Source organism: Oreochromis aureus, linkage group 12 (assembly GCF_013358895.1).
Source record: "Oreochromis aureus strain Israel breed Guangdong linkage group 12, ZZ_aureus, whole genome shotgun sequence".
Lineage (NCBI taxonomy): Eukaryota > Metazoa > Chordata > Actinopteri > Cichliformes > Cichlidae > Oreochromis > Oreochromis aureus.
Genome location: NC_052953.1, coordinates 408,853 through 421,299, shown reverse-complemented (window position 1 = coordinate 421,299; position 12,447 = coordinate 408,853). Strand labels below are relative to the sequence as shown.

General features: G+C 40.1%; 1 protein-coding gene across 2 annotated transcripts; it reads left to right on the top strand.

The window, feature by feature from the left end:
- Window positions 1–3,818: 3,818 nt before the first annotated feature.
- On the top strand, window positions 3,819–12,071 carry LOC116316258 (nesprin-1-like). 2 transcript variants are annotated; one of them, XR_005615039.1, is made up of 5 exons: window positions 3,819–4,023; window positions 4,097–4,155; window positions 4,460–4,552; window positions 11,185–11,367; window positions 11,445–12,071. XR_005615039.1 is itself a non-coding variant. In XM_039620464.1 (4 exons), the coding sequence occupies exons 2-4, from the start codon at window positions 10,390–10,392 to the stop codon at window positions 11,595–11,597; spliced, it is 423 nt and encodes a 140-aa protein (XP_039476398.1). In that variant the 5' UTR covers window positions 8,877–9,449; window positions 10,330–10,389; the 3' UTR covers window positions 11,598–12,071. The 2 variants fall into 2 exon arrangements, 1 of the variants encoding a protein (XP_039476398.1); XM_039620464.1 differs by lacking the exons at window positions 3,819–4,023; window positions 4,097–4,155; window positions 4,460–4,552 and adding exons at window positions 8,877–9,449; window positions 10,330–10,476.
- Window positions 12,072–12,447: the final 376 nt, after the last annotated feature.

Here is a 12,447-nt window from a genome sequence, read left to right as displayed (position 1 = left end):
CTCCTCCTGTGGGGTTCAAGGACTCTTTAATTTGTACGGATGAAGCTCTTCAAAAACATCGTCACCCATATTGCACTTGGAGCTCTGACTGGTGCATACGTCTGAAGATCAAACCAGGTGAAATCAGCTGATCAGTAAAGTCACGTGTCCTCTCTATTTCATGCAGAAATGTGATGAAGATTATTGATAAAGCTGCTGATCGCTTGCCCAGCTGCAGCATTGATAAATGGTGATTCTCTTTTTGCGGCAACATTTTAGCTTCATAACTTTTTAAAAAATATATATGTTTATGTTTTATATTTCCAAAGGTTGATTCTGTTCATCTGTTCATCAGTGGGAGAAACGTTTCGTCACTCATCCAGGTGACTTCTTCAGTCTCAGCTGACTGCAGGTTTCCCCAAACCTTATAAACAGGACTATGCATAATGACTGAAACTAAAAAACTAAACTAAAACTAAAAACTGGTCCACCCCAAGGACACAAACACAGACAAAGTAACATAGTGTACGCTGGTAAGTGCCAGGAGGATTGCCAGGATTTATACATCGGGGAAACCAAACAACCTCTAGCGAAGCGGATGGCACAACACAGAAGAGCAACCTCATCAGGCCAGGACTCTGCAGTTTATTTACACCTACAGGCCAGTGGACACTCTTTCAATGATGAGGATGTACACATCCTGGACGGGGAGCAACGCTGGTTTGAGCGCGGAGTCAAGGAGGCCATTTACGTGAAAAGGGAAAGACCATCTCTGAATCGAGGAGGGGGCCTAAGGGTACATCTGTCACCATCTTACAATGCTGTGATTGCAGCCATTCCCCAACTCTCTGTGAATGGGACTCATTACCATTGATCAGTAGGTGTTGATCAATGGTAATGAGAATTTGCATTATTATGATGAAGAAAATGACCTCACAGCCCGTTGTTGTCAGTGCTGCTAGTTTCAGTCATTATGCAAATGTACTGTTTATAAGACTGGAAACCTGCAGTCAGCTGAGACTGAAGAAGCCACCTGATGATGACGAAACCTTTCTCCCACTGAAAACGTCCAGATGAACAGAATCAACCTTTGGGATTTACTACCTGGATGATTGAAAGTGCATTAATATGTTTTATATTGTGTTATATTTTATTATTTGTTTTAATACAGACATGTTTAACTATATGAAATCCATTATGGTGGAGCTCAGGGATAGATAAGATAGTAATTACAGGTAGTTTTCTTAAACATGGCCTCTGATTGTGTTCCACCCTGTTAGGGACGTTTACATATAGACCAGAAATAGTTAAACATGTAAATATTGATCAATAGTGACTTTAGACAAAGTATGTCCCTTTTGGTAATATAATGTTTTATTCTTGAAACTGTAACAAGTTATTTAATAACAAATACTACAGGTCTGTATTATACAAGAACAAATTTATTTTAACCCATGTTTTCCAACAGCATGGAAAATACTTGCAGTTTTAAAAACATATACATATTTGTGCATTTAATGTTCCTGACGTCTCAACTTGGCACAAAAATTTTCACAACACTTATTGGTACTGTTCAATAATCTTTAAAAAACATTTTTCCAAACAGGATGGAACATCAGTGTTTTCAATTTTAACATCTGAGTAAACATCTACGGTTCATCTTTGCTTCTTATATATTTGTTCATTAAAAAGTACGTCAGAAACAAGAAACAAAAAATCATTAACCAAAAAAGTAAAACATGCAAGTTGCTGTAAAATACCAGAAGGTAACACACAACATCAAACATGAACAAGGACCAATAACATAATTCAAGGAATACACCACCTTTTTATGAAAGCACAAGTTGAACAAGTGGAACAAACCACTTAGGAATTGGTCTATGCCATTAGCTTGGCGCAGTTAGCAAGTTGTTTGCAAAAGTGAACCAAAAATATCATGAGAAAAAAAGTAAAGTAAGAGAGACAGTTGAATCTTACCTCATTTTCCACAGTTGAATTCCCTCCAAAAACAAATGATGTCACTTCCTGTGTTCTCTCACAGGGGCTGTAGTATTTTTTTAAGGCAATAAAGCAGATTCTAACAGGGTGTAAAATTACTACTGGGACAAGTACAGTATGAAGAAAGAAGTAAATAAATTTTACCAGATTCAATTGCATAATAAAATAAAGTTTACTATAGTCATCAAATGTGTGTGTATATATATATATATATATATATATATATATATATATATATATATATATATATATATATATATATATATATATATATATATATATATATATATATATATATATATATATATATATATATATATACATAATAAATCCCCTTCGCCCCTGCGGGCGGTTTATCCTTCAAGCTCGGGTCCTCTACCAGAGGCCTGGGAGCTTGAGGGTCCCTTGCAGTATCTTAGCTGTTCCCAGGACTGCGCTCTTCTGGACAGAGATCTCCGATGTTGTTCCGGGATCTGCTGGAGCCACTCGCCTAGCTTGGGAGTCACCACACCTAGTGCTCCGATTACCACGGGGACCACCGTTACCTTCCCCCTCCACATTTTCTCGAGCTCTTCTCTGAGCCCTTGGTATTTCTCCAGCTTCTCGTGTTCCTTCTTTTTGATGTTGCTGTCATTCGGGACCGCTAGATTGATCACTACAGCCGTCTTCTTCTGTTTGTCTACCACCGCCAGTTGGTTAGCCACCACCATTTTGTCCGTCTGTATCTGGAAGTCCCACAGGATCTTAGCTCTAGACCACACTAGGGGGCCTGTCCCATTTTGACCTCGGGACTTCCAGGTCATACTCGGCACAGATGTTCCTGCCGGCCACTTGGTTATGGTGTTCCATGTATGCCCTGCCTGCTAGCATCTTGCACCCTGCTGTTATGTGCTGGATTGTCTCAGGGGCATCTTTACACAGCCTGCACCTGGGGTCTTGCCTGGTGTGATAGACCCCAGCCTCTATGGATCTTGTACTCAGAGCTTGTTCTTGTGCTGCCATGATTAGTGCCTCTGTGCTGTCTTTCAGTCCAGCTTTGTCCAGCCACTGGTAGGATTTCTGGATATCAGCCACCTCCTCTATCTGCCAGTGGTACATACTCTCAGAAAAATTATGTTCTTAAATGGTTCTTCAGATGTCTTCATGGTTCTTTAAAGAACCATCATAGGTCAAAGAACCTTTTTATTTTGTAGATCAGGGGTCACCAACCTTTTTGAAAGTGAGAGCTACTTCTTGGGTACTGATTAATGTGAAGGGCTACCAGTTTGACACACACTTCTCAAATAACAAATTTCCTCAATTTAACTTTAATTATGTGTTATCATTAATAATTAATGATATTCATCTATGTAAAGACACTGATTATGTTAATTATTTTTCACCATAATTATAAAGAATGCAAGTAGGAAACAAGGTAGAAAACAGATAAATATCAATATGCAATGCTTTATTTCTATAAATCTCTGCAAGTATTTACATTTTGAAGTGATCACTTCTATGACATTTTCACTTACCACTAACAAATTTTAACAAATCATGCACTGTTACATACATTATTTTTGTATGTATGTAACATACAAAAATCAACTCTCAAATTTTACAGAACTTTTCACCAAATTGGCAGCATTTTAAAACAAATTATTACATGTTACACTTAACAAACACATTTGTTTTTCAATAATTAAATTCAACTTTGACATGACACTGTAATGTTGCCACTGAGAACATCTAATATGGCTTTCTTTGTCTGTTAGTGGGAAACCTGGCATTGCATGCTGTTCACCAGTGTGTTGTAATCTGGGGTATAACTTGACACTGCAACTCTGAGTGAGTCTTGCAGATGTGTGTAACCCAGAGTAAAATCTGTTTTACTAGCATTTAGTAATTTCCTGCACTTATTTCCTGCCATTGAACGCATCACAAATACATGACTCCAACCACATGACTTTGCTCAGCCAATCGGATGGCATGTAGGTCATAGTAAGCCTGTCCCGGCTTCCTCCCGTCAGATGCGTGGAGGCAAGCCAGGTGACAGAGCTGTTGCAGGTTTGTATTGGCAAACATTTGCTTTTCCCGTTTTAATGTATTTTTTTAACACCAACTAACTTATGAAACTTAGACGCTGATTACTGTGAGCCAGAGCCATAGTGTTGTTGTACGCTGAACAGAACGGAATTGGTGAGTTTGAACTTTTAATTGACTGTTTGTATTGTTACCAGCTGACGCTAATTGGCTGCTGCCGTCCAAACAATTTGATTTTGATTTGACCGATATTTGTTGAATAAAAAAATGTTGTGAAGCTATATATCATGTATATAGCAGTTGAAATGTTTCAGTTAAATCCTTATTGGTTGAATATACTGTTGTTTATTTATTCATAAATTGTGTACACAGGAACAAGAATAACTTAATGTATTTAGCTTAACTGGCTGACATTTTTGTATTCTTGTGATTTCTTATTGGCCTTGTTTATTTAATGCAGGCCAGGTGAACCTTTTTGGGTATGAAAAAGGATGGCGGGCCAATGAACGGCTAGGAGCAGGACTCATTCTGCATTGAAGCTTCCACTGGTTGGGTAGGAAGCTTTCAAAGACGACGCTCTGTCCCTATTTTCCAAGTACACTGATTCCACAATCATACACACCACTGACATTCAGATAAAACTCATGGACTTCAGTGTGGATCAGTGGTTTTGATGTTAACATGTTATTTATGGGGAACTGTTTTTGAGAATCTATATTGCTTGGTATAAGCCAGAAGAATTTGCTTAGTTGTCTTTGTGCACCCCCACTGGGTTTTTGATTAATTGAATAGCTGCAGCAGGAGTGATTATTTAAGTTTTCCTTTTCTTTTTTTGTTATTTTTCTTTGGGTTTTGGTTAAATACATGGTACCTGCAAAAGCATTTTGTGTTGTGTGTATTTATTAATTACTGCCCATCAGCTCCAGTAGCATTCCTAAATCTTCTGATTAATAATAACCATAATATTTCACTCAATACCTAGCCTGTATTAATTCATTAGCGCTTCATCAGTGTTACATGTGCATCAGAGAGGCGTGTTCTGTTTGTTCTTGATGAAGTTCAAGTCAGAAAAGGCTGATTCACAAAGATAGGTTGAACCAAACAGACTGGCAACCTTCATAGCTGCTGTGCATACACCACTGTACTTTTCTGTGTCAACAAGGCACCAAAAGTTTGGTGCACCCTGATAGGCTTTGAGGTGGACGTCATTTTGCAATGTTACAATTTCGATTTCCACCTGTCCAGCATCCAAGCTGAACATTGAACTTAGTTGCTCAGCAATGCATGTTGTGTCCACATTCATGAAAGGATTGGAAACAAATGACACACATGGCTCAAGCTGATCAAGGTCACAAAACCTGTTCTCAAACTCTTGACCAAGTCGGTTTATGACTTGAGTGTATTTTTCTGCAACTTTGTCAAAAGTCTCAGATGCAGAAGCATTGTCTTTCAGCACCATTTGCACAGAGGGAAAGTGCAGCACCTTTTTTCTCTGTAAATGCACAGAGAAGATGCTCATCTGGGCTTTAAATCCATTTAAAGCACTTATCATGTCAGCAACAGTCTTACCTTTGCTTTGCAGCTCACAGTTCAAATGGTTCAGTTTCCCAGTAATGTCCGTTAAAAACACAAGGTCAAGTGTCCACTCAGTGTCCTCCAGCAGAGATGTGTCTTCCCCTTTGGATTGCATCAACTCTTTGATTTCACCCAAAAGTGACGACAAAAAAAGCAAAATCCGTCCCCTGCTGAGCCATCGGATTTCCGTATGTAGTAGCAGGTCACCATATTCAGCTGACAGCTCCTCCAATAGCACCTTGAATGTTCTGTGCTGTTTAGCTCTGGAGCGGATGCTGTTTATGATCTTCACGACGGGAGTCATGACGTGCTCGAAGCCGATCACCTTTGCGCATAGCGCCTGCTGGTGAATGATGCAGTGGTAATGCATGAAGTTTGGGAACTCTGTGTCACCTTTACAGTGAGCGATGAATCCTGTATGTCGGCCGATCATAGCAGGAGCCCTGTCAGTAGTTACTGATACCAGCTTTTCCAGCGGTACCTTTTTCTTCGCGAAAAACTCCTTCACCGCGTTATAGATGTCAACTCCATTTGTAGTTGTCTTTAGCGGCAGTAGTGTCAGAAGTTGTTCTTTTGTGGAGAAACCATCAAATATCATCCGGATAAAGACCATCAGCTGTGCTGTACTGCTGCTGTCCATGGACTCGTCACACTGGATGCTAAACCACCTGCACTTTGCCAGATCCTGATCCAGTTTTTGCAATTATCATCATTGCTTCTTTGAAAACCTCCCCGTCTAAAAATGCCTTTTTCTTAATCATGAAATGTGTAGCTCTAAATGAGGCTGCGGTTGCTTTTTGGGAGTTTTTCACCGGTCTCGTGAGAAAAGACTGCTGTTTGCTCAAACCTGCCTTTAACTCGCGGGCCTTTTCCGCTCGCAGTGTGCTGCCCTTTGGGTAGTTAGCATGGTAGCTTGTGTGACACGTTCGGAAATGTCTCTCCACGTTGTGCCACAGTGGTAAAAAAGAACTCTTCCTCTCATTCACTGTGAAAATGATGTTTTCTTTCTTTTTTCCACCATGTTTTCCTCATCTCCTCACCTTTGCTGGTCATCACGGCAACTGTTTCCATGGAGACCAGTTAGCGCTGATCTAATATTTAATAATAAACTTTTTTTTTTATATATTATCTCTAACAAATTGACACCAATGCAATTGTGATTTAAAAAAAAAATGGCAAAAAATAAAAATAGATGCAGCTTACTGGTAAGTTGTTATGGTGAGCTATTGTTAGAACAGGCCCGCGGGCGACTCATGTGGTCCTTGCGGGCGACCTGGTGCCTGCGGGCACCGTGTTGGTGACCCCTGTTGTAGATGGTTCTTTAAAGAACAAAAGGTTCTTCATCCTTAGCTATCTGAGTTTGATGGTGTAAAATGGCATAAATATTTATTCACTATAATGAGGGTGTGAATTATACTGTGTGTTTTGTTTGTGTGCATGTGTGTGCAAAGGGGGAGGGCGGGTTACCTGGCAATTACCCTTTAAGAGCAGATGGTAGGAAACTGAATATTCAAATAAAAGTTAGAAATACTTGCTTAAAAATATACTGGTGGCAGGGGTGGGGGCCAAAGCCTAAAGACCCAACCCCCCCACCCCTATGGAATTTATTATTGAGACATTTATGATTATGGTGAGTTAACAAACAGACACAATGCACACATTCAAATACTGTACTTTAGTTTTAAATTTTAATAAAGTATTACTATTTTCTGCTTCAAGGTATTACTTTTGAGATTATATTATATATGTATGTGTGTGTGTGTGTGTGTGTGTGTATGAAAATATAGCTTAATGATAATACTAGTTATTGTAAACTTTACAAACCACCCAGCAGTATGTAAAGTCAAATTATAAAATACAAGTAAATAACAATTGCACAACAGAATGTCAGTGTAATGTGTTCATTACCGACACACTTAGTTTTGACAAAGCACACTGCTTAGGTAAAGGATCTCAGTACTTGTTCATCACTGAGCAATTTGTTAATGTGTTTCGAGCCAAATAAATGACAGAGAGAGAGAGAGAGGGAGTTTATCAATATGCGTACTTGCGTTCTCGTGTACTCGTGATACGTCATCAGTCGGAGACCAAGTACTGTTCCAATTCGAAGTACGCATCAAGCCGAGAACGCGAAAAAGTCCCGGATGTGTTCTCGATCCGCCCGTTTTATCGAGCATGCATCGGTGTGGACTTGGGACAGCTATATATCCCAGAATGCATTTCGTCCGAAACTCAACAGCGGACTCCCGGCACATCGTTTTCAACCCCCCCTCGCGGTCTTCTCACTACTCAGGTTAAAGAAACCCCAGCAGCTGTCTATAGTATTGAGTGTCCACTAGAATAGAAATAAAAGCGTTCTAACATCTCACCTGTTTGTTTTTATTAAGGTATGTACACGTATGTACACTATTTTTATTAATAGAGGTTACACTACTGAGGTTAAAAATGATATATAAGTCACGTAGATCACTTCTAAATGTTAATGTTTGGTTTATTTCAGTGTTTTATTTGTTCCTGAGTAAACCGGTTTGGCTGTGATTACAGTTAAGCTTCATAACATGTTACTCACAGTTAAATTAGGAGGGGCGGCGGTAAAAAAACTCCGGACCTGTGACATCATCATCACGTGCGCTGGTGTTCCGACTGTACAAATCACGAGTCCGTGCTCGTGTTCTCGGCGGGTACGTACTCACTGAGAACGCGAGTACGTACTCGCGTACTTGGGCATTGATAAACAGCCAGAGAGAGAGACATTAGAACACGTCGTACTATGGCAACCTCTCGGAAGCGGACGGAGGGGGTCAGTCGTTGGTCGTGTCCAAATTCATGGGCTGCATCCTCCTGAGGACCCGGTCTACGTGGGCCGGGTCCTCAGGAGGTCGGGTAGGCCGGAAGTAAACGGCTGTGAAATTGGACGGTCTAGCCTTCTGATTAACGTCACCGCTGTCTCGGTGGAGTTTAATAAACTCGGCCGCCTGCTCCTTGCTATCTAAAATATAACAGGACACTGGCGTAAACTCTCGACCATCTCACACTTCTGTTAATCAGTTTTCTGTTTGACGTTTATTCAGCTGTGTGAAAACCACCCGGGGGATTAATAAAGTTTTATTTTATCTAATCTAATCTAATATCTTTAATCTCAGCCAAACCGATTTACTCACGAACAAACAAAACACTGAAAAAAGCCAAACAATATCCTTTTTAGGTTGTCTAAGTGACTTATATATTACGTTTAACCTGAGTAGCGAAAGTCCGCGGTGATCTGAAAATGATGTGCCGGGAGTTGTGCCGTTCTCGGCGGCTTCAGTGACCCTCAACCTCCCGGTCAGCTATCGAGCTGGTGGGTAACAGACGTCTCCGAAAACGTCGAAGCACTTTTGCAAATATGCGATGTCTTGATAAACCGAGCAGATATTTGAAGTTTGCACAGCTACTTCTTGAAAACATGTTAAGTTTATTTTGTGACTCAGAAAGATTAATAAGACTAATTTTAAAACTTAGTAGCGGCCGCCATTGTTGGAAACTGGAGTTTGGCTGGGCCGCGCCATGAATTCTGGGATCCCAGAACCCATCCTTCAAATTTGGGGAAAAGGAGGACGCATTTGTCGGCTGGATTCGGAGGAGTCTACGAATTTGGACAGCCTTCGGCGCGTCGCTGTGACGTAATCGGTCCACAAATGCGGCCTCAGGAGGATGCAGCCCATGAATTTGGACACGACCGTTGGGATGCGCATGTGCAGACAGACTGCGCGACCGGCGGGCCTTGAACTTTTTAAGGGAAAAACACTTTCTCACAGACGGTGACAGCGAAGCGGATAACAGTCTCGAGTACCTGCTGGTCTTTGAAGCTCTGGATTCTGGGACTGTTGGAAAAGGTAAAACATTTTCATTAAAACTTTTTTACTGTTTTGTTTTTGTTACTCGTCATTGTAGCTTGCTGTTAATGCTGTGCTAACAATAACAGTTAGCTATGTTAGATACGTTAGCCGTTGATGTTAACGTAATTTAGTATCCGGTATACAGAAACTGTTTTCCTAACAAAACCACTGTTATAATTAAGTGAAGGTGCTCCCAACTAATTTGAACCTTTGGCTTCTAAAATATGTGGTCCTATTGTGTGTGGCGTACATAACGTAATGTCAGCTAGACCGATATTAAAATTTATAATATTAAAGTCACTAAAATGGCGCCTGAAGCCTGTTTTGACATGAGCTGTGTCTGCTCTAGAAACTCAGAAATTCAGTAGATCTGAGCCGTACATTAAATACTCACATCAGCCTGTACTTTGAATTCTGTAAGAGCTGTATAAAACACAGCAATGCATAAGTGTTTTGAATGAATAGAAATGTGACATATTAGAAGGTGTGTCTGTGACTGTTACTGTATAACTTATTTTCGGACTAGTTGGCAAATTATGCTCCGGTCATTTGATGTTACCAGGATGGATGTCCTTTTTGTAATATAGTTAAATTTTCTTTGTACATTTCATTTATCCACCATCGTACATTAAGCCAAGAGGTCATTATACTAACAAGAGGTATCAATGCTGGGCCAAAGTTCAGCACGTGGTTAAAGTTTGTAATCCAGCCAGGGTGTAAATATCACTCAGCAGCCAGTCGTAGAGCTGAAGCAGGTAGCATCAAAACATAAATCTACTCTACCCGGCTTAAATCACAAGACCACCTCTGACCGAAAAGCTGTAGATTTTTCTTGTTTGCACAAATTAATCCAGATTCACACTAATTCTGTTCACAGCTCCAACAAAATGAGGACGAGGAGGGAGAAACACAATTAGACTGAATTACGATTGGATGGATGTCGAGGACAAGGAGGAGGAAGCTTAGGATGAGGAGGAAGAAAAGCAGCAGGAGCATCTTTAGGGATCTCTATGATGTCATTGAGGTTTTTCATTAATTTGTCCTCTCACAAAGAAAGATGACTTGTTTTAGTTCACCTACTTCCTGTATTAAATAGTGATGTGCAAAACATTGCGGAAAACCACAGAGCAGGCACGTATAGTGCACCTGCAGGTAAATGAACCTCAAATCTCTCAGACTCAAATCTGTATATTTATCGCCCTTATGATAAAACCCATGTCAGCCATTGGTTTATGGACTCAACATTTGCTTTATTGCTATTTCTATGTCGGTTTTTGTGAGCCTTTGGGACCATATTAGGACGAGGGATCAGAATCTGGAGTCGTGCACACTACTGTTTCATTTAGTGTGTATCCATAAGATTTGTACAGCAGATCCAAGTTGTGCCTTGAAAACGGGAAAGTTGTCTGCATAGAGGAGAACTTTAATAGCAGGCTTGTACAAAGTGAGGCTTTGTGCTCACATTTGCTGCTAACATTCGTTTTAATTCTGTTTTCCCTGTTTTGATGCAGAATTCACTTGAAATCAGGCAAGAACTGGACTTGATTTTTATGTGTTCTTGTGAATTGATTGTGTATCGCATACATTTGATTTGACTTTCTGCAAGACAACAGTCGTCCGCTGGCCAAAAAAGTTTTCCAAATACTCCACGTGATCAAGTCTGGATTTAGAAAAGAATAGCAAAATAATCTGCACCTCCTGCTTCACATGCAATTTGTGTTTGTGTGTTCAGAGGCGGCGGCGAGAGGGGAGACCTCGGCTCATCCAGCTGGACAGCCTGACCAGGAGGAGCCGAACATTAACTCGGGTCTTCCAGGGCACCCTGCAGACTCGGCTGCTGGCATTGGCGAGAGAGTGCGGCCGCGGCTGGGATGACGTGAACGCCAAACAGGAGTCCATCACAGGTCGACTGCAGGTATGCGAGTCAGACCTTCTGAGGAGGGTTTCACTTTTCTCTGTTCTTTATAATTGACTTTTTTCTCTCTCTCTCAGCTCCTTGTCTCAGAGTGGGAGGGGTTTGAAGCACAAAGGGAGGAGCTTGTCATTTGGTTGGCTGTTATGGATGTCCACCTGAGTGAGGTTGACCAGCTGACAGGAAACACCTGTGGAAAAACTGAAACAACTGCAGGTGTGGGGTTGTTTTGATATGACATATATTTGATATGATACACACGTCAGAGACATTATCCTAAACTGGACTAACAAAGGACCATGAGTCCAACATGAAACTTACTTTACATAACGTAAGGCTGAAGTTCATTGATAATTTTAATCAAAAACTTGTTGCTGAAATATTTTTACTGAACATGCAAACATCTGCTGATGAAAATGTGTTGATTTATTGGTCTGTTATGAAGCTACTGCTATTTCTAATGTGTTTTTATCACTTTCTGATGTTTTATTGAACAATACATGTATTAATTGTGTTATCTATAGATATAGTATTTATATATATTTATTTATAGTATAGCAAATATATTTAATTATTAGTGTTTAAATGACTAATATGTGACATGTATTAGTTGTGATGTTGTGCTGAGGGTTAAAATGCCTTTTTGTCTTTTGGTATATTATGAAATGACAAACCATTAATGTCTATGCTGTGCTCGTGTTTATTTTTACCCTACTCCTATTCAATTTATGATACATTTTATTTTAAAAGATTTAAAATGGTTTAAAGAACCAACCAAAAAAAGTTCTTTAAAATGGGGTGTTTTGTTTTTTTGTAAAGAACCATTTGAAGGACCTTTTTAAAAATGGTTCTTTAAAGAACCATAGTTTGAAAGGTTCTTTGTGGCACCAAAAAAGGTTCTTCTATGGCAGGGGTGCCCAATCCTAGTCCTCGAGAGCTACTGTCCTGCAGCTTTTAGATTATCCTTGTTCCAACACACCTGAATCAAATGAATGTCTTGTTATCAGGCCTTTGCCAAACTTGATGACATGCTGAAGAGGTCATCAAACCATTTGATTCAGCTGTGTTGGAGTAGGGATGCAT